Source organism: Salvelinus fontinalis, chromosome 18, assembly GCF_029448725.1.
Source record: "Salvelinus fontinalis isolate EN_2023a chromosome 18, ASM2944872v1, whole genome shotgun sequence".
Classification (NCBI taxonomy): Eukaryota; Metazoa; Chordata; class Actinopteri; order Salmoniformes; family Salmonidae; genus Salvelinus; species Salvelinus fontinalis.
Genome location: NC_074682.1, coordinates 13,859,827 through 13,882,893, shown reverse-complemented (window position 1 = coordinate 13,882,893; position 23,067 = coordinate 13,859,827). Strand labels below are relative to the sequence as shown.

The 23,067-nt window shown below is 43.9% G+C and overlaps 2 protein-coding genes across 2 annotated transcripts; one reads left to right on the top strand and one right to left on the bottom strand.

The window, feature by feature from the left end:
* Positions 1 to 2,497: 2,497 nt before the first annotated feature.
* On the top strand, positions 2,498 to 5,161 carry gpr27 (G protein-coupled receptor 27). Its single transcript, XM_055868263.1, has one exon. The coding sequence runs from the start codon at positions 3,437 to 3,439 to the stop codon at positions 4,556 to 4,558; it is 1,122 nt and encodes a 373-aa protein (XP_055724238.1). The 5' UTR covers positions 2,498 to 3,436; the 3' UTR covers positions 4,559 to 5,161.
* A 3,395-nt stretch (positions 5,162 to 8,556) lies between these two features.
* On the bottom strand, positions 8,557 to 10,378 carry LOC129815015 (toxin MIT1-like). The gene is made up of 3 exons (XM_055868264.1): positions 10,223 to 10,378; positions 8,935 to 9,060; positions 8,557 to 8,767 (listed from the first exon to the last, which is right to left on the bottom strand). The coding sequence occupies exons 1-3, from the start codon at positions 10,292 to 10,294 to the stop codon at positions 8,642 to 8,644; spliced, it is 324 nt and encodes a 107-aa protein (XP_055724239.1). The 5' UTR covers positions 10,295 to 10,378; the 3' UTR covers positions 8,557 to 8,641.
* Positions 10,379 to 23,067: the final 12,689 nt, after the last annotated feature.

The window sequence follows — 23,067 nt, the reverse complement described above, 5'->3', positions numbered from 1 at the left end:
GTGATGCCTCAAGCACTGCAATCCAGTGCCTTAGACCGCTGCTTCACTCGTGAGGCCCCGACAAACTATTTCTGTATGGACCTCGCTTTGTGCAAGTGGGCAGTGTCATGCTGAAACAGGAAAGGGCCTTCCCCCAAACTTTTGCCACAAAGTTGGAAGCACATAATCATCTAGAACGTCATTGTATGCTGTAGTGTTAAGATTTCTCTTTACTGGAACTAAGGGGCCTGAACCATGAAAACAGCCCCAGACCATTATTCCTCCTCCACCAAACTTTACAGATGGCACTATGCATTCGGGCAGGTAGCATTCTCTTGGAATCCGCCAAACACAAATTTGTCCGTCGGCCTGCCAGATGGTGAAGCATGATTCATCACTCCAGAGAACGCGAACCCTGCTCTAGAGTCCAATGGCGGTTAGCTTTACACCACTCCAGCCGACGCTTGGCATTGTGCATGGTCATTTTAGGCTTGTGTGCGGTTGCCCGGCTATGGAAACCCATTTCATGAAGCTCCAGACAAACAGTTCTTGTGCTGACGTTGCTTCCAGAGGCAGTTTAAAAATCGGTATTGAGTGTTGCTACCGTGGACAGAGGATTTTTACTTGCATCAGCACGCAGCGGTCCCGTTCTGTGAGCTTGTGTGGCCTTCCACTTCACCGCTGTCACGTTTTTTGCTCCTAGACATTTCCACTTTACAATAATGCCTCGATCATACCTACAGCGTCATTGCACAAAAATGGTAAGCAGCATCATCTGGATAAATGTGCAACAAAAGTACATTTCTGTCAAGCCGTGTACGCATACAGTTTGACGCATACTGTACGTTCGATAAATCCAACCTATGCACCCCTTTGAACGCAATGCTAGAAAGCAAACGCAGCGTTCCATTGGAAATGAATGTACTTCTGGTGTACCACAACACGCTATCGGTGTGATCGAGGCTAGACTACACTATACACTATTCCCCTGGAAACCGGATTAGGGGACTCTGCTCAGGCGTTTCTTTTACGCCTGCTACGATAGGCCCCATAACTCATAACCTAACATAAACAAGTAGCCTGTGAAGGAGATAGACCCTCAATGAACCCCCGCTCTCTCTCTCCCCCTCCCTCACTCCCCTGAGTAGGCTGATACCCCAAACCCAACACCTCCTTTGGCCGCTTTCCTTCCAGTTCTCTGCTGCCAATGACTGGAACGAATTGCAAAAATCACTGAAGTTGGAGACTTATATCTCCCCCACTAACTTTAAGCATCAGCTGTCAGAGCAACTTACCGATCGCTGCAGCTGTACACAGCAAATCTGTAAATAGCACATCCAACCAATTACCTACCTCATCCCATATTTGTTTTTGTTTTTCTGCTCTTTTGCACACCAGTGTTTCTACTTGCGCATCATCATCTGCACATCTATCACTCCAATGTAAATTGCTAAATTGTAATTACTTCACCACTATGGCCTATTTATTGCCTTACCTCCTTACTTCATTTGCACACACTGTATACAGATTTTTTTCTATTGTGTTATTGACTGTACGTTTGTTTATCCCATGTGTAAATCTGTGTTGTTGTTTTTGTCGCACTGCTTTGCTTTATCTTGGCCAGGTCGCAGTTGTAAATGCGAACTTGTTCTCAACTGGCCTACCTGGTTAAATAAAGGTGATTTTTTTTTTAAATACAGTCCTGCATTTCTGTGACTCCTGCACTAAAATGCCTTGCCTGCAGAGGGCACTGGTGAATCACAGCTGTTAGATTTGTGTTATCAACTCCATAGACATAATGTGTACCGTTGCCACATATCATATTGTGCCATATTATGTGCATACAGTTTGTTAAATAAGATGGATATGTCTCTAACATATCACATATAATTGGTGATAGGAATATGTGGGCTTCTGTCTTACAGCTTTTCAAATGTTTAGGCTACAAAAATTGTTGGTAGTCTTATAGGCCTAGCCTACTTGGTAGTGCCAACTAATCATGTTGGCAAAGTTGTGTAAGCCTATCCTGCATATTGACCAGTCAAAATTGGACTGCATTTGGAAATATATGTGACTAAAAAAGTAGAAACAGGAATAAAGTATTTCTATATAGGCTACAATAGCCTACTGTTTGCTCCACTGGGCTCAGATTCATCATCTATTCCACGTTGATTCAACGTCCTTTCATTGAAATAACGTGGAAACAACGTTGATTCAACCAGTGTCTGCCCAGTGGGCTATGTCTGTTCAGGGGATAAGAGTCATGGATCATCTGTAGTAACTTACTAAATAGTAAATGCAATCAGAAGAGTCATACACTTGGATGAGATAGTAACTCAAACACATGGGTCAATAGAACTATATCTCTGTGACCCTTGGTAGCATTTTCATAATGCACCTGTCCTGTCTGTCTGTATGACTATGAAGTCACTCAATTACTTACAGTATATTTTTAAATGAGATGATGATCATTGCATTTTAGGTTAGGTTGGTTGTATGAGACTGTGCCTTTAAAGCTGACTCAGCGTAAAAGTAACGGAGCCCCCCGACCGAAACGATTGCATTTGACAAGGCTTTCTATAGGCTACATGAAAAAGCATGCCTGAGGAATGCATGAGACAGGATCCAATTATTGCATGATTCCATGTATCGCAGAATAGTGTACACGCACAGGGGGAGAAACGTTTCCGTTTCTGATCTGAGGACGTGGATTACATCTCATCTCTCTCGAGATTAGCCGGGGCTGTTCAGTGTTGTCGCTCTCCACCTCATCCGATTCAACCTCGTTTGGCAACGTAAATAGTATACTTCTTTTCCACAAATACAAACCAAGGCGTATAGTTTATATACAACTGTTTTTTAATTATGGATCTATTCATTAACCATGCCTTCGATTGAGAGGACCGAACAGTGGTTTGGCTATAGCCTACCATGCCCTATTAATTGCGTGCTGAAGTGGTGATGACGGCCTGTCCCCCGTTGTATGTTTATTTATTCCGCAAGACGAACGAGAACCTCCGCTATCAGTGGAAATGGAGATATTTTTTTAAAATGTGTGCCCATTAAACGGATCCTTTTGAAATGGTGTGTGCGAAGACTGCTATCAGCAGAAAATGGAACTACGAACATGGGTGTATTTCATATTCGAAATGGACACTTGTGAGATGAAGGATTACAAGAAAAGTAATGTAAAACGGTGACTTCATTTTTCGATGGATATCAATTGCTTTTGTTAATCAGGCTATGCTTTAAACCCAGGAGAATAATGAGTTATATTCTGAATAGGTTAAAACGCAGATGCTGTTCACCCTGAGGTATTTTGACTTAAACGTGCATCATGTTAATTTTTTTGCAGGGCAATTTTGATCAATCATTGATACTTCGACGGAAGGAAGCAGGACAACTTGATGTGCGAATATAGAATCAACGTGGCTTTGACAATAGCCTGGTTGCATAGATGGCAAATACAAGCGAGTTTGGGGAAAGCAATCATTCACTACAGAATTATGCTATCACCGCCTCTGCGGTGAAACTGGCCTCGCTCGGTCTGATCATTTGCATCAGCCTTGTAGGGAATGTGGCGCTGTCCCTGCTGGTGCTGAAGGACAGCTCCCTTCAAAAGGCTCCGTATTATTTTCTACTTGATCTGTGCTTGGCAGATATAATACGGTCTACCGTGTGTTTTCCCTTTGTGATGATATCAATCAATAACGGTTCCACCTGGACATACAGCATTATAAGTTGTAAGATTATTGCTTTCATGTCAGTCCTTTTTTGTTTCCATGTAGCGTTTCTGCTCTTCTGCGTCAGTGTCACCAGATACATGGCGATAGCACACCACAGGTTTTATTCCAAACGAATGACATTATGGACATGTGTGGCAGTGATTTGCATGGTCTGGACCCTCTCTGTCGCTATGGCTTTCCCCCCTGTATTCGACGTGGGCACCTACAAATTCATCCATGAGGAGGAACAATGCATTTTCGAGCACCGATACGTGAAAGCAAACGATACCCTGGGCTTCATGTTGATGCTGGCTGTCATCGTGGGAACAACACACGTTGTTTACATAAAGATGCTGTGTTTCGTTTATGACCACCGCAAGATGAAACCTGCTCAGCTGGTCCCAGCTATAAGCCAAAACTGGACCTTCCACGGGCCAGGTGCAACTGGGCAGGCAGCTGCCAATTGGATTGCAGGATTTGGACGTGGTCCCACCCCACCAACATTAGTGGGCATCAGGCAAGCCTCGCATAATGGAAACAGACGGCTGCTTGTCTTGGATGAATTTAAAATGGAGAAACGCATAGGGAAAATGTATTACATGATTACTCTGGCGTTTCTTCTCTTCTGGGCCCCGTACATTGTTGCTTGTTACCTTCGAGTTTTTGTCAAAGGAGGCACCATTCCACAGGTCTACCTGACTGCGGCGGTGTGGATGACGTTCATTCAGGCGGGGGCGAATCCCATTATTTGTTTCATATTCAACAAGGAGCTGAGGATCCGTCTCAGAGCTTGTTTCCCGTGTTGTCTCAGCACACAGACGCCTATGTCTATGGAGCCTTACTGTGTCATCTGATAGGTTCAACTATTGTTTTAGACAAGGGAAAACGAACAGAACTGTCATGTTGGTATTAAAGCCTATAGGTGATATTTCTCAGTTGCTCTGCTTGTCCAATTTTTCCACATAAGTTGAAGGCCACATTTTGTGATTTGCACATACAGAAAGTGTATAAAGTTGCCAATCTTGATTTCAAATACTAATAATTTAGCATATTTTATGAATCTCATTAGTATTTTCTTTGAGGATAGCCTAGGCCTATGCCAATTCTGTGAGAAAGACATATGACGTGTGTATATTCTGTAAAGCTATTTTGTTGCTTTATTCTGAACAAACAAACAAAAAATACTTTGTATCTTTCAGAAAATCGTAGAATTATTTGTGTGGAGAAAGTGTTAACTTACTTTTACAGTAATTTGCAAATTCATGTTCTTCCTGGATGTTGACATAATCTGGTGAGACACATGCAACCCATTGTACATTCCCTGTAAAATAGACAAATACATGTTTTTTTCTATGGACAATGACCATGGGACTCTAAAAGAAGAAAAGTGGCAGTGCTGCAGAGAGGTGTTTGCATTGTTTGGACTTCTGAGTAAATAAACAACAAATGAATGATTAGTATTGCTTTGATTCTGTAATACACAATAAGCAAATGGTTATTGGACAGTATCTGTTCAGTTACAATACAAAGACCATATGGGTACATCCATTTCCAATCGTCATCCACAAACCCAATTACCTCCAGCGTACCATATTGTTTGTGTATTGTAGCCCTTCTGTACTGTAGCACAAATTATGTGGTGTATTACCCTGAAACAAGAATATGATTATACTCAAATCATGTTATTTTAGTATTACTATTTTTTTCCATGCTGTAATGTGAAATACGACCATTATTCGTATACCATAGTATTTAACTGGTCTTAAAGTTAGAGAGAGAACATGCACCATGCAGTATGTACAGAAGCCAACAGTGTATTACATTTACATTTACATTTAAGTCATTTAGCAGACGCTCTTATCCAGAGCGACTTACAAATTGGTGCATTCACCTTATGATATCCAGTGGAACAACCACTTTACAATAGTGCATCTAACTCTTTTAAGGGGGGGGGGGGGGTTAGAAGGATTACTTTATCCTATCCTAGGTATTCCTTAAAGAGGTGGGGTTTCAGGTGTCTCCGGAAGGTGGTGATTGACTCCGCTGACCTGGCGTCGTGAGGAAGTTTGTTCCACCATTGGGGTGCCAGAGCAGCGAACAGTTTTGACTGGGCTGAGCGGGAACTGTACTTCCTCAGAGGTAGGGAGGCGAGCAGGCCAGAGGTGGATGAACGCAGTGCCCTTGTTTGGGTGTGGGGCCTGATCAGAGCCTGAAGGTACGGAGGTGCCGTTCCCCTCACAGCTCCGTAGGCAAGCACCATGGTCTTGTAGCGGATGCGAGCTTCAACTGGAAGCCAGTGGAGAGAGCGGAGGAGCGGGGTGACGTGAGAGAACTTGGGAAAGTTGAACACCAGACGGGCTGCGGCGTTCTGAATGAGTTGTAGGGGTTTAATGGCACAGGCAGGGAGCCCAGCCAACAGCGAGTTGCAGTAATCCAGACGGGAGATGACAAGTGCCTGGATTAGGACCTGCGCCGCTTCCTGCGTGAGGCAGGGTCGTACTCTGCGAATGTTGTAGAGCATGAACCTACAGGAACGGGTCACCGCCTTGATGTTAGTTGAGAACGACAGGGTGTTGTCCAGGATCACGCCAAGGTTCTTAGCACTCTGGGAGGAGGACACAATGGAGTTGTCAATGTGTATAATAGTCATTATTTTGATCACTGCTCGTCTCTGTTACAGCCATGTAAATGAATATCTGTCAGCTAATTGGAGTCCTTAATCTTTGAAGTGGGATAGAGTGTGAGCTGCTTAGCTCTTGTTTCTGTGCAGAGCCATCCCAGTATACCTACAGTACACCCTCCCTCCCTGGCCTGGCCTCACTGCATTCATTACCATTACCATCACAACATGCCTGCCTCATACTGACATCTGCTCCACTCCACTCCCAGCATGTACATACAAGGCTATCAGCAGAATCTCCGTGGCTTCTGAGTGTACTGACACTTACTCACTGTTGAATTCTCTCATGAAATACCATTTCAGGTCAAGCATTTTTTTATGCAATAGTTCTGCCCCAGTAGTACTCTCTCTGCCTCTTTACTGTGCTCATGAAAAATGTTGCAGAGCCTTTACACGGCCATATTGTTATTTACTTTTCATCCCTAGAGGAAGTTAGGATGAAATCTGTGTTATTGCATAGAGTTTTATGGTGCCCTTGTCTGAATATACCTACATTGAAATGGCAAAGCTCAGTGACCACATTGTGTGTGCTAGTGTACTCCCAGTGAGCACCGTCTGACGCCGACATCCATGGACGTCTAAAAGACGTCATTTTGATCACTGGACTGTGGATGAGATCCAATATTTGGGACATTGGGAGATTGCCCCGTTAAGAAGCTAATCTATATCAATACTGTGAAACTAGTTTGAAATGTAACTAGAGCTGAATAACAGTTTCCCATGAATAAATAATTAGATTAATAGGAGTCAACGAACGTTGGTCCCCTTAACCATTGGACAAATCTAATTATAGCTTTGCGCTTTGAATAAATGCACTGTAAAATGTAGCCTGACAATGACAGATTGTCAGAGCTGTAAGACTTCTGGAGACCTGCTCCCTACTATTACAGAGAAAACTCTTCATTTGCTGATGTCAGAGGGGAATAGAACTTTCTGTTTTAACCTTTAAATGCCCAAACTCTTTAAATTCAACTACAATATTAGTGAAGTATGGGTCAGTTATTTCGAATATGCTTTGGGCCCACAGGTTTTCCTGCCCATACAGCCTGACCAGTAAAAACTGTGGGCAACAGAAACATGGTATAGGGTGATGTGCGTGCCCTAGTTGCAGATAACAGAAAGGAACATGCTCCTTCAATGAAATGACTCCTTGATTGCATTTCCTCCCTGTCTCCCTAGAGATTATATTTAGCTTAATATTAAAGTATAATAACTTTACATTAATGTGGAGTATTCATCATGACATTGAGGAAGTCTGAACACGCATCTGTATTAAAAAAAAAAAACACTTGATAGAGGTACATGATCAGACACTTTTCCTATTTATTTGAATTGCATTTATTCCCAGAAAGAAGTCCAGTGATTGAATGGCAGATCCCACCACCACCAATAACAACAACAACAACATAATGCATATAAGGTACTGTCACATACAGTACAATACAACAACACAGTAGGGATAAAATGTCCTTTGGACGTCACACACTGTTAGAGTGGCCATTCACAATAGTAAACAGAGTAGCTCTTTTTGAAATGAGTTTGCTGTCTTTCACGAACAAACCCAAAATTATTGCATTCCATACCGGTTTAAATATAATTATGCAGATAATTAACATTCACGTTTGTAAAGTTGCAAAGCTGGGCAAGTGAAACTGTATATTTCGTGGACCTATGTACAGATCCAGTCGTTGTTCTTGTTTGATTTAGAATGGCACTAGATACCATCAGCATTTACAGTGGGTGTATTCTGTTTATTGTGAAGTCCAGAATCTTAAAGGGGTAATCCTTAGTTCCTACATCCATTTTTGGACTTATAAATTAATGATATGTACCCATTGATTCTTGAAAAATACACGTATAAATGCCTCATGAGCTTAGCTCAACTGTAGTACCCATCAAACCCCCAAATATAAGTTTGTTTTACTCCAATGTTTGTAAACAAGGTAAATGTAAAACTACAATTTTGATATCATGGATTGTCAGTCCTTGCATCCATAGTGTAGTCTATGGATTTGAGAGTGGTTGCAATTCTCCAGCCCCATCCCTCAGCTTTTTACTGAAACTGTGGTGGGGAGTCAACTTTGTTAATGTTTCAATTAAGGATTGCCGCTATAAGAAGGAAGAGCAAATTGTTCTTTTCAAATATAAGTCAATCTGAAAATGTCTATATGTTATCTTTAATAAATATAATGGAAACAGTATTTTAAAAACTAAGGCAGACCTAGAAAATGACTATCAGCATTTCCCGTGGTTGTCCTCAGAGGTAGTAGTCTGAGTAGTTGTACGGTGAAAGACATTTTGATTTGCCCTCTGATGTGGTGATGCATGCCAAATTTGGCACACATGGACATGTGTGATGTAGTCTTGTGCCAATGAAGGGAACCTGGAAACAAAGACAGAAATTCATACTGTGAACAGAATGTTATCCCTTAAGGAAATCAGGACTCTTTCTGCTGTTCCAATACAAATTAAGTGGAGACTGAGATATTGATTAGTGAGATATGGTGTGAGGTAATACAGAGAATAGATGATGTACAAAACTTGGCCCACCTTGTTACTCATGGGGTGGCACTCGTCTCCCTTCTGTCCTATAGGGGCACACATCCTCAGGCTCCTGATCCACAGACTGACCGCACAGCACATCCCTTCTCCACACTGCAAGTCCTTCACACAGGCCTGGAGAGATCACACACCATTTTATAGAGTTGAAAGACGAAAAAAAGCTTTAGATAAAACTGAGAAGCATTAAAAGTGACTTTGTATTTTCCAAATAGTGCTCAGTCTAAGCCAACCCCTTTGTACAGATATTGATTTATTTCTGGACTGTTTGGCGCTGCTACATAATATGGAGGTTATCGCAAGCTTTTTATTAAAAAAAGGATCCTGAAATTGCTCCCAGGGATATGAACAACTTGAGTGACTGCTCTCACTTTGAATGAAATGAAGGATCGAAATGAGGGAAGGAGGGGAGGATTTAATGTGACAATCTGGGAGGAAAATCTGTTTCTGTTTCACGTCTGCTTGTACTTATCTCAATTCATATTAGCATCCCTATATGCATCCCTGCACTGTTCTGGCACTTTTTAGTTTTTCATCTATTATATTTCATACCCAAATTAGATACCAAATTGTCACGAAAGCTGATAAAACAACGTATGCCCAGCTTTAGAAAATTCTGCTAAAACTATAGATTTTATGAAAAGAATCAGTGCAACTACGTAAATACCAAACAGGTTGCATGTCACCTGAGGGACTATGCAACAATGCGTACCTGCATTGTACTGCCTCTGCAAAAGCTTAGCTTTAGTTATCAAAACTAGGACCACTAATATATATTTTTTTTAAATCCTAGTTAAATCCATATTCAAGGAACATGAATTGTCCAAATGATTCCATATAGATGGGTATAGATCTTGGAGACATTTAAAAAAATATTTGCCATATTATCTGACACTGGTTCACCCAGAAGGAACTGTTGCGGTTACACGGTTTAAAATGTTAACTTAAAAGACAGCAACTGTGCTCTTCTATATGGGTTGCCTAGGCAATCTCACAGCTGGCTAACCTCACATTGATTGAAAAGATACTTACACTTGCTGCAACATAACGCAGACGTTCTTCTCTGGGTATAGCAAGGCTTGCACTGATAGTGATATACTTACATCAAACATGCTGTTATACAGACCGTAACTTTCTTGTTTCTTCATAAGAGGCTTCTAAATTATGATCATTATTTCATATTCAACCAAATCAAGCTTACCATAACAAAACATTACATTTATATAGTATCATCTATTCATAACTAGTTGGCTTCAAGAACCTGTTCGCTTCCACTTACCCCTGTGATGACTGCTGAGGACCCATGGGACACAAGCAGTAGGCAGAATAGCAGGGAGCAGCTGGACTGCATTGTGAAGCAGGAAAGTTCTCCAGCTCCTGTGTTCTCCAGGGTGAAAGAGATGGTCTGCTGTGCGTTCCTAACTGTGTATGTGTGCGTTAGATGGACTTGGAAAGAGAGGTGGCCTCCAAAGTCTAGTGTTGAGGACAGAGAGAGGTTTATAAACCCAGCCAGCCATTCCATCTAAATGAGTCACCAGCATCACCTCCGGAGAAAAAAAGAGAAGCCCAAGGTAAAGCTCAACACGACAATATCCTTCTGGCATTCTTTATGTTGATGCCAATTCTTCCTGTTCTTATCAACCATTATCATACCCTTTGAGTGATCTCAAGCCTGTAGTTGTGTTGTCATCCTTGAGCTGGAGATTCAGCATTCAGATATATTTCTATTAAATATACATTTCCACTTTACAAGTCGTAAGCAATCAATTATACACTACTACTGCTTGTCGAAGATCTCATTCCAAAATCATGGGCAGTAAAGGAGTTGGTCCCCCTTTTACTGCTATAACAGCCTCCATTCTTCTGGGAAGGCTTTCCACTAGATGTTGGAACATTGCTGTAAGGATTTGCTTCCATTCAGCCACGAGCATTAGTGAGGTTGAGCACTGATGTTGGGCGATTAGGCCTGGCTCGCAGACTGCGTTCCAATTCATCCCAAAGGTGTTCGGTGGAGTTGAGGTCAGGGCTATGTGCAGGTCAGTCAAGTTCCACACCGATCTTGACAAACCATTTCTGAATGGACCTCGCTTTGTGCACGGGGGCCTTGTCATGCTGAAACAAGAAAGGGCCTTCCCAAAATTGTTTCCACCAAGTTGGAAGCACAGAATCATCTAGAATGTCATCGTATGTTGTAGTATTAAGATTTGCCTTCACTGGAACGAAGGGGCCCAGAGTCCTAGCCCGAACCATGAAAAACAGCCCCAGACCATTATTCCTCCTCCACCAAACTTTGGTTTGGTTGGTGATGTGGACACCAAGGAACTTGAAACTCTCGACCCGCTCCATTACAGCCCTGTTGATGTTAATGGGGCCTGTTTGGCCCGCCTTTTCCTGTAGTCCACGATCAGCTTTGTCTTGCTCACATTGAAGGAGAGGTTGTTGTCCTGGCACCACATTGCCAGATCTCTGACCTACTCCCTATAGGCTATCTCATCATTGTTGGTAATCAGGTCTAGCACTGTTGTGGTGTCAGCAAACTTAATGATGGTGTTGAAGTCGTGTTTGCCCACACAGTTGTGGGTGAACACGGAGTACAGGAGGGAACTAAGCATGATACCCCTGAGGGCCCCAGCGTTGAGGATCAGCGTGGCAGATGTGTTGCTGCCTACCCTTGCCACCTAGTGGTGGCATGTCAGGAAGTCCAGGATCCAGTTGCAGAGGGAGGTGTTTAGTCCCAGGGTCCTTAGCTTCGTGAGGAGCATCGTGGGCACTATGGTGTTGAACACTGAGCTGTAGTTAATGAACAGCATTCTCACAATAGGTGTTCCTTTTGTCCAGGTGGGAAAGGGAAGTATGAGGTGCGATTGAGATTGCATCATCTGTGGATCTGTTGGGGCGGTATGCGAATTGGAGTGGGTCTAGGGTATCTTGGATGATGCTGTTGATGTGAGCCATGACCAGCCTTTCAAAGCACTTCATGGCTTCCGAAGTGAGTGCTACAGGTCGGTAGTCATTTATGCAGGTTACCTTCACTTCCTTGGGCACAGGGACTATGGTGGTCTGCTTGAAACATGTAGGTATTACAGACCCGGTCAGGGACTGGTTGAAAACGTCAGTGAGGACACTGCCACATCCGACGAGTGTCAGAGTCGGTATAGTAGGATTCAATCTTAATCCTGTATTGACGCTTTGCCAGCGGGATTTATTATATGTGTCCGGATTAGTGTCCCGCTCCTTGAAAGCGGCAGCTCTAGCCTTTAGCTCGATGTGGATGTTGCCTCTAATCCATGGCTTCTGCTTGATATATGTACATACGGTCACTGTGGGGATGACGTCGTCGATGCACTTATTGATTGAGCCGATGACTGAGGTGGTATACTCATCAATGCCATTGGGTGAATCCCGGAACATATTCCAGTTTGTGCTAACAAAACAGTCCTGTAGCATAGCATCCACGTCATCTGACCACTTCCTTATTGAGCGAGTCACTGCTACTTCCTGCTTTAATTTTTGCTTGTAAGCAGGAATCAGGAGGATATAATTATGGTCAGATTTGCCAAATGGAGGGCGAGGGAGTGGTTTGTATGTGTCTCTGTGTGTGGAGTAAAGGTGGTCTAGAGTTTGTTTTCCTCTGTTTGCACATGTGACATGCTGGTAGAAAGTAGGTCAAATGGATTTAAGTTTGCCTGCTTTGAAGTCCTCGGCCATTAGGAGCACCACTTCTGGATGAGCATTTTCTTGTTTGCTTATGGCCTTATATAGCTGGTCGAGTCGGGTCTAAGTGCCAGCATCGGTTTGTGGTGGTAAATAGATGGCTTTAAATAATATAGATGAAAACTCTCTTGGTCGATAGTGTGGTCTACAGCTTATCATAAGGTACTCTACCTCAGGCGAGCAATACCTTGAGACTTCTTTAATATTAGACATTGCGCAATGCCCCTTGTCTTACCAGACGTAGCTTCTCTGTCCTGCCGATGCATGGAAAATCCAGCCAGGTCTCTATTATCTGTGTCATCGTTCAGCCACAACCTTGTGAAACATAAGATATTACAGTTTTTAATGTTCTGTTGGTACTGTAGGATAGTCTTGATCGTATCTTATCCATTTTGTTTTCCAATGATTGCACGTTGGCCAATAGAACGGATGCCAGTGAAAGTTTACTCACTCGCCTACGAATTCTCAGAAGGCAGCCCATCCACTGCCCCCTTTTTCTCTGTCTTTTCTTCACGCAAAGAATGGGGATTTTGGCCCGTCCCCAAGAAAGCAGTATATCCTTCACGTCAGACTCGTTAAAGAAAAAATCTTTGTCCCGTTCGAGGTGAGTAATCGCTGTTCTGTTGTCCAGAAATTATTTTCGGTCATAAGAGATGGTAGCAGCAACATTATGTACAAAACGAGTTTTAAAAAATAAGTTACAAACGATGCAAAAAAACTAACAAAATAGCACAGTTGGTTAGGAACCACAGTTGGTTAGGAACCACAGTTGGTTAGTTGGTTAGGAACCACAGTTGGTTAGTTGGTTAGGAACCACAGTTGGTTACGAACCACAGTTGGTTAGTTGGTTAGGAACCACAGTTGGTTAGGAACCACAGTTGGTTAGTTGGTTAGGAACCACAGTTGGTTAGGAACCACAGTTGGTTAGTTGGTTAGGAACCACAGTTGGTTAGGAACCACAGTTGGTTAGGAACCACAGTTGGTTAGTTGGTTAGGAACCACAGTTGGTTAGGAACCACAGTTGGTTAGGAACCACAGTTGGTTAGGAACCACAGTTGGTTAGTTGGTTAGGAACCACAGTTGGTTAGGAACCACAGTTGGTTAGGAACCACAGTTGGTTAGGAACCACAGTTGGTTAGTTGATTAGGAACCACAGTTGGTTAGGAACCACAGTTGGTTAGGAACCACAGTTGGTTAGTTGGTTAGGAACCACAGTTGGTTAGGAACCACAGTTGGTTAGGAACCACAGTTGGTTAGGTCCCGTTCTGTGAGCTTGTGTGACCTACTCAGCCTACTTTGCGGCTGAGCCGTTGTTGCTCCTAGGCCAAAATAAGCCATGCCAATTACATTGTTATATTTTCAGCAGCTAGAGGCACAGAAGTCCTTGGTGTTTGAGCCCAGATGTTCAACATCAGTAAAATGTCAGAAAATCATTTTTTATTTTCATATTGTAGTGATGCCAGAATGGCGTGAGATGGAATTTAAACTTTGGGCAACAAGTGATTTAAATGTAAAAGGTTGATAATACAAACATTTGTTGCACAGTGACTGATTACCCTCCTGCTTGAATCCAACGAGTTCCATTGTCTAGTTTGCGTGTGTTGTAGAATAGTGACATCAAGTAGAACCAGCTGGTATGTCCAGTTGGCTGCAGTTGAACTGTCCCTCATCAGTTGGTAAGGACTTGAGTCACAGTCACACCACTAACTGAGTCTCACAGGAAGCCAAGATTAAGGCCCCAGCCTCGAGAATGACGACCAAAGGTGGAGAGTGGGATAGCCCTGAACTAAAGGACACACTTCTCTTGAAGCAGTGTGACTCTGAATACAGCAGAGATGAATATGAATATCACTCAAGATCATCTATATTGTTCAACTCATTTAATTCTCTCCTTCAATGGAGAGTACCATCCAAGGTGAATATGTAATTGGCTGACATGTACATTTGCGATCTGACCCACTGATCCTGTAATAGCTGGTGAGAAAGAGGGAAGGAGGGTTGAGATGGTGAGAGAGACACACACACACACACACACACACAGAAAGAGTGAGCAGCCAGCAGTTAAAGCTGCAGGGTAGACTTGTATTTTTATTTCCAACACTGACTGAGTGCCAAGTCGGCTGAAATGACTTGGCATGCCTCCCTCCAGTGTGCTGCTCTTCCCTGATGTATCATTACTCCTTCATCATTGCACATATCAAGGTATTGGCAAGGAAGCAATGCAGAAGAAGAAGAGCTCGCATAAATGCATCACCTGGACAGAAACGTTCATAGAAAGAGAATATGTCAGAGAAATTGATTTTATTTCCTTAAATCTCAGGGTGAGGGTCTTTCCATCCACTTCAAAGCCCCAAAGTAGAGAACACTTAAGCACAATGCAGAAACCATTGACAGTATAATTTAAGTAAAAATAGGTTAATTTCTACATTGCCCACTGTATTTTCAGTGTGCACTTCAATATTTCCTGAAATATTTAACCTTATTAATGCAAGTGGGTCATTTTGTATTTCAAAGCACTTCATCTTATTTTCTGCCCGTGACAGGAACCAGTCTGCTTGCCAATCTGGAGCTCTTGACCAAGTCTCAAAGCAATACCAATCCAATGAGATAAACAAGGAGACATAAAACACAAGGAAGAAGTATAGAGGCTAGAAGGACAAATACAACAAAACACCCTGGCAGGGAGTGAACTGTCTTTCATATATGATCGCTTTCCGTTACTTAAAATGATGGGTAACATACTCATTTAATGGAACATTTGCAGTATTACTTTTTTGCATATTGTACAGCTATAACAGTTATAGTCCTATCTAAGGATTTTCACTTGAGAATTGGAAAAGGGTTGCCAATGAGGACTGATCATTTGATGTGTCATCCCCTCCATAAAACAACTATCACTGGTCTAACACCCATACTACATAATAGCCAGACAACCACACACATTGTATTTATCAAGTACCCTCTGAGCCCAATTGTTCCTCTGTTCCATGCAGAACCTGCTGTTGCCTTATGATTTAGTAACCACAGTGCATTACAGAAAGCCCCATTTTATATTGTGCCTGCTTGCTAGTGTTGGCTGAGATTTTAGAGACAGGCAGCCCCGTGAGGAGCCAGGCTGAGGTGTGCCACACATTGTTACACTCGGAGGAGTGCAGTGGGTTCGGTTCATTCTGACGAACACAGAGGTAGTGGCACAGAGGCTCTTTCGAAAGCATTGCAGCAGGTTCACCGACACAGTAAAGGTCGCTTACAGACGAGGGGTTCTTTTTTAGGAGGCTTGCGTCTTTCTTCCTCTTCTTGTTCCTTGGCCTGGAGCTTGGGGGAGGACTGGTACGGGGGCGTTTGGCAAGCTGACAGTCAGAAAGTTCAAAGCTCCTCTGTGTGTCAGGAGCAATTACTGGCTGGCAGGAAAGTTTGGCTCATGGAGTAGGACACTAATATCTCTGATATGATGCAGACCTAGAGCCAAGTCATGGTTTACTTTACATGAATGATAAAGGCCCCTCTTTGGCTGCTGGCTGTGCAAGGTCTAGAATAAACAATTGACTTACCATACATAATGTATACATCAATAATGTCGCTCTGGCTGCCGGTGATTCTCTGATCCACCTCTACGCAGACGACACCATTCTGTATACTTCTGGCCCTTCTTTGGACACTGTGTTAACTAACCTCCAGATGAGCTTCAATGCCATACAACTCTCCTTCTGTGGCCTCCAACTGCTCTTAAATGCAAGTAAAACTAAATGCATGCTCTTCAACCGATTGCTGCCCACACCTGCCCGCCCGTCCAGCATCACTACTCTGGACGGTTCTGTCTTAGAATATGTGGACAACTACAAATACCTAGGTGTCTGGTTAGACTGTAAACTCTCCTTCCAGACTCACATTAATATCTCCAATCCAAAATTAAATCTAGAATCAGCTTCCTATTTCGCAACAAAGCATCCTTCACTCATGCTGAAAAATATACCCTTGTAAAACTGACTATCCTACCGATCCTTGACTTCGGCGATGTCATTAACAAAATAGTATCCAACACTCTACTCAGCAAATTGGATGCAGTCTACCACAGTGCCATCCGTTTTGTCACCAAAGCCCCATATACTACACACCACTGCGACCTGTATGCTCTCGTTGTTTGGCCCTCGCTTCATATTTGTCGCCAAACCCACTGGCTCCAGGTCATCTATAAGTCTTTGCTAGGTAAAGCCCCGCCTTATCTCAGCTCACTGGTTACCATAGCAGCACCCACCCGTAGCACGCGCTCCAGCAGGTATATTTCACTGGTCACCCGCAAAGCCAATTCTTCCTTCGGCCGCCTTTCCTTCCAGTTCTCTGCTGCCAAGGACAGGAACGAACTGCAAAAATCACTGAAGCTGGAGACTCATATCTCCCTCACTAGCTTTAAGCACCAGCTGTCAGAGCAGCTCACAGATCACTGCACCTGTACATAGCCTATCTGTAAATAGCCCATCCAACTACCTCATCCCCATACTGTTGTCTATTTTATTTAGTTTTGCTCCTTTGCATCCCAGTATCTCTACTTGTACACTCATATTCTGCACATCTATCACTCCAGTGTTTAATTGCTATATTGTAATTATTTCACCACTATGGCCTATTTATTGCCTTACCTCCGTAATCCTACCTCATTTGCACACACTGCACATAGACTTTTTCTACTGTATTATTGACTGTATGTTTGTTTATTCCATGTGCAACTCTGTGTTGTTGTTTGTGTTACAATGCTTTGCTTTATCTTGGCCAGGTCGCAGTTGTAAATGAGAACTTGTTCTCAACTAGCCTACCTAGTTAAATAAAGGTGAAATAAAAAATAAATAAAAATCAGGGTTCCCCAACATTCAGGGTATTTTTTTTTATTGTTGGACATAAAAGACTGTAGAAACACTAGAAAATCAGTTCCAAGTGATTTTTAATTTTGGAAATCTGTTGCCAACTATTCCCATGCATAATAGAGAGACATGATATATATAATCAAGGTTTGAAATTATTATGTTTTAGTCAAATATTATATCTGCTTGTGGTCAATTTGCAGTCTACAAATGATTTCTAATTATGTTCCGGTCGCCCGACCATCCGCTCAAGAAAAAAATAGGCCCTCGGCTGAAACTAGTTAATGATCCCTGCTATACAAGAATTAAGACATCTTTGACTTCTGTTATTCCTGGTGAGGGAGGGGATGGGGTTGCTGGCTCATCCACATAAATCTATTCTGAGCTTGTCCCCCCAAGGCAATCCCCAATCTCATTTTCTCTGCATGCATAAATTCAACTTGGTCTCAGGGCATTTCGTATTATTCTATATGTACATCTGAGACACTCCATATGGAATGATATGTTACGTTTGGTATGGTAGTTTATAATTTGTGGATGTCCACCCATTTCGTATAATAAAATGTTAAAGTTGTCTGTTCCAATTTTTGGATTGCTAGACTCGTTATACGCCCACCCATCCACACCGAACAACCACCCTACTTTCGTTTTTGCCTTAAGTAACCATCTGTCTTATGTAACCATACCAAACGTAACATATCACCCTAAACGGAGTGTCTCAGATTTACGTACAGAATAATACGAAATGCTCTGGGACCAGGTTGATAAATTGTGTAAGGAGCACATGCCATGAGATTGCGGGTTATTGTGAACATCAGGCTCTTTTGGCTCTGGAAATCTCCTAACTAGATCAAAGCCCAGGGTAACATCATGTGTTGCTGTTCAAATCCCCTGGCATCCCCACTGGGCATCTTCCCTCCCTCATAAGGCACTGCAGGATTTCAACTCTTCTCTGCCCCTCTTCATCTGATTCTTTTTATCTCAATTACATGGCCCTCCTTGTGCGAGATGGGAGTTAATCCTGGTGTTGCTGTGATCCCACCGGCTGGGATGATCCATCTGAAGGGATTAGGGATGCCTGAGGGAGAAAGGAGAGTGGGAGACCCAATAGGGAGTTCAGATCAGGGGTGAAATCTCATGGGGAGCCAGCAAAATGAGTTGCCTTTTAATTGCTGGCCATGCCTAATCCCATAGAGTTATAACACCTGTGGTGGTGTGGTGTGTGCGTATTTGTCCCCATCCAATGATACGTGGAAAGAGAACGAGTGATAAGAAGAAAGAACGAGACAAGGGTATTGTAACGGCAGCCTTCCCTCTCTTCACTAGAAGAGGGGGTGTAACAGGGATCAGACCAACACGCAGCGTAGCCAGTGCTCAACATGTTTAATACGAACGATAAACGTGAACACTTAACAAATACAAAATAATAAATGTGGCAAACCGATACAGTCCTAGCTGGTGCATAGAAAACACAAAGACAGGAAACAACCACCCACAAAATCCCAACACAAAACAAGCCACCTATATATGATTCTCAATCAGGGACAACGATTGGCAGCTGCCTCTGATTGAGAACCATATTAGGCCGAACACAGAAACAGACAAACTAGACACACAACATAGAATGCCCACCCAGCTCACGTCCTGACCAACACTAAAACAAGCAAAACACATAAGCACTATGGTCAGGACGTGACAGTACCCCCCTCCTGAGGTGCGGACTCCGATCGCACCCCTAAAACTCAAGGGGAGGGTCTGGGTGGGCATCTGTCCGCGGTGTCGGCTCCGGGCGCAGGACGAGGCCACCACTCCACCATTGTCTTTGTCCCCCTCCTTAGCGTCCTTTGAGTGGCAACCCTCGCCCCCGACCTTGGCCTAGGAATCCTCACCAAGGTCCCCATTAAATTGAGGAGACAGCTCAGGACAGAGAGGTAGCTCAGGACAGAAAGGTAGCTCAGGACAGAGAGGTAGCTCAGGACAGAGGGGCAGCTCAGGACAGAGAGGTAGCTCAGGACAGAGGGGCAGCTCCGGACTGAAGGGCAGGTCCGGACTGAAGGGCAGCTCTGGACTAATGGCAGCTCCGGGCTGAAGGGCAGCTCCGGGCTGAAAGGCAGCTCATGACTGGAGGGCAGCTCATGACTGGAGGGCAGCTCATGACTGGAGGGCAGCTCATGACTGGAGGGCAGCTCATGACTGGAAGGCAGCTCATGACTGGAGGGCAGCTCACGACTGGAGGGCAGCTCACGACTGGAAGGCAGCTCACGACTGGAGGGCAGCTCACGACTGGAAGGCAGCTCACGACTGGAGGGCAGCTCACGACTGGAGGGCAGCTCATGACTGGAGGGAGGCTCATGACTGGAGGGCGGCTCATGACTGGAGGGCGGCTCTGTCAGCTCCTGACTGGCGGGCGGCTCTGACGGCTCCTGACTGGCGGCTCTGGCGGCTCCTGACTGACGGACGGCTCTAGCGGCTCCTGACTGACGGGCGGCTCTGACGGCTCGAGACAGACGGGCGGCTCTGACGGCTCGGGACAGACGGGCGGCTCAGATGGCGCTGAGCAGGCAGGCAGCTCAGATGGCGCTGGGCAGGCAGGCAGCTCAGATGGCGCTGGACAGGCAGGCAGCTCAGACGGCGCTGGGCAGGCAGGCAGCTCAGACGGCGCTGGGCAGGCAGGCAACTCAGACGGCGCTGGGCAGGCAGGCAGCTCAGACGGCGCTGGGCAGGTGGGCAGTGCAGGCGGCGTCGGACAGACGCCCACCCAGACCCTCCCCTAGAGTTTTAGGTGGTGCGCCCGAAGTTCACACCTTAAGGGGGGGGGGGGGTTCTGTCACGTTCCTGACCTTATTTTCCCTTACTTTGTATTTATTTAGTATGGTCAGGGCGTGAGTTGGGGTGGGTTGTCTATGTGTGTTTTCTATGTTGGGGGGTTTTGTGTTCGGCCTGGTATGATTCTCAATCAGAGACAGCTGTCAATCGTTGTCCCTGATTGAGAATCATACTTAGGCAGCCGGGGTTTCACATGTGGTTGGTGGGTGGTTCTGTAACGGCAGCCTTCCCTCTCTTCACTAGAAGAGGGGGTGTAACAGGGATCAGACCAACACGCAGCGTAGCCAGTGCTCAACATGTTTAATACGAACGATAAACGTGAACACTTAACAAATACAAAATAATAAATGTGGCAAACCGATACAGTCCTAGCTGGTGCATAGAAAACACAAAGACAGGAAACAACCACCCACAAAATCACAACACAAAACAAGCCACCTATATATGATTCTCAATCAGGGACAACGATTGACAGCTGCCTCTGATTGAGAACCATATTAGGCCGAACACAGAAACAGATAAACTAGACACACAACATAGAATGCCCACCCAGCTCACGTCCTGACCAACACTAAAACAAGCAAAACACATAAGCACTATGGTCAGGACGTGACAGGTATAACAAAAAAAATCCACATTCATTATTATAGGGTATAAATCCTATTTCTAAATCCATTTTCTATAAAACAGGGTGTAAATCCAATTTCTCTCAAACTGTCCCAAACATTCTGATCTTCAATATGTTTTTATATATTTGATAACAATTTTTTACCTTTATTTTAACAGGGAAAACATGTAAGAAATGTAAACATTTAATAGCAATAGTTTTCGTCAATGTACCGTGCCTTCCCCTCTATTCATATTAACAATTGTATTGTATCCCAAACACCCAAAATATGCAGAGTTGCCTTGGTTGTCCATGTCATAGCTACAGCAAGGATAGAATGTACTAACCTGAAGGTCACAACAACAGCTGCACATTATTTATTTTTTATTGGTTTTGAACTATGGCAGAATAGCCCTGGTAAAGTTCACTGCATTCACCCCCAGCCCCCCGCCCCCCCCCCCCAAAAAAAAACATACATATTTTTAATTATATCTACACTGAGTCTACAAAACATTAAGAACACCTGCTTTTTCCATGATAGACTGTCCAGGTGAATCCAGGTGTAAGCTATGATCCGTTATTGATGCCACTTGTTAAATCCACTTCAATCAGTATAGAGGAAGGGGAGGAGACAGGTTAAAAAAGGATGTTTAAGTCTTGAGACAGTTGAGATGAGTACCATTCAGAGGGTGAATGGGCAAGAGAAAATATTTAAGTGCCTTTGAACGGGGTATGGTAGTAGGTGCCAGGCGCACCGGTTTGTGTCAAGAACAGTGACACCGCTTGGTTTTTCACACTCAACAGTTTCCCATGTGTATCAAGAATGGTCCACCACCCAAAGGACATCCAGACAACTTGACACAACTGTGGGAAGCATTGGAGTCAACATGGGCCAGCATCCCTGTGGAACACTGACGACACCTAGTAGAGTCCATGCCCCAACAAATTTAGGCTGCTCAGAGGGCAAAAGGGGGGTGCAACTCAATATTAGGAAGGTGTTCTTAATGTTTTGTACACTCACTGTATGAGTATGCTATACAGGGAGAACCAGAACTTTAGCCTTGGATGTGTTCAGTTCAATTCACATCTATTTAGGTGATCCTTTGACAGTGATCCTTTGGTCGCCTGAGGTAGAGTATATCATGATAAGCTGTAGACCACACTATTTACCTAGAGAGTTTTCATCTATATTTTTTGTAGCTGTCTATTTACCACCACAAACCGATGCTGGCACTAAGACTGCACTCAACGAGCTGTAAAAAGCCATAAGCAAACAAGACAATGCTCACCCAGAGGGCACTCCTAGTGGCCGGGGACTTTAATGCAGGAAAATTTAAATCTGTTTTACCTACTTTCTACCAGGATGTCACATGTGCAACCAGAGAAAAACTCTCAACCACCTTTACTCCACACACAGAGACACATACAAAGCTCTCTCTCACTCTCCATTTGGCAAATCTGCCCATAATTATATCTTCCTGATTCCTGCTTACGCAAGCAAAGACCAAAGCAAGAAGTTCCAGTGACTCGCTCAATACAGAAGTGGTCAGATGACGAAGATGCTAAACTACAGGACTGTTTTGCTAGCATAGACTGGAATATGTTCCGGGTCTTATCCGATGGCATTGAGGAATATACCACATCAGTCACAGGCTTCATCAATAAGTGCATCGATGACGTTGTCCACACAGTGACAGTACATACATACCCCAACCAGAAGCCATGGATTAGAGGCAACATTTGCACTGAGCTAAAGGGTAGAGCTGCCGCTTTCAAGAAGCGGGACTCTAACCCGGATGCTTATAAGAAATCCCGCAATTCCCTCAGATGAACCATCAAACAGGCAAATAGTAAATACAGGACTAAGATTGAATCCTACTACACCAGCTCCGACGCTCGTCGGATGTGGCAGGACTTGCAATCTATTATGGACTACAAAGGGAAGCACAGCTGAGAGCTGCCCAGTGACACAAGCCTACCAGATGAGCTAAACGACTTCTATGCGTGCTTCGAGGCAAGCAACACTGAAGCATGCATGAGAGCACCAGCTGATATGAGTAAGACCTTTAAACAGGTCAACATTCACAAGGCCGCAGGGCCAGACGGATTACCAGGACGTCT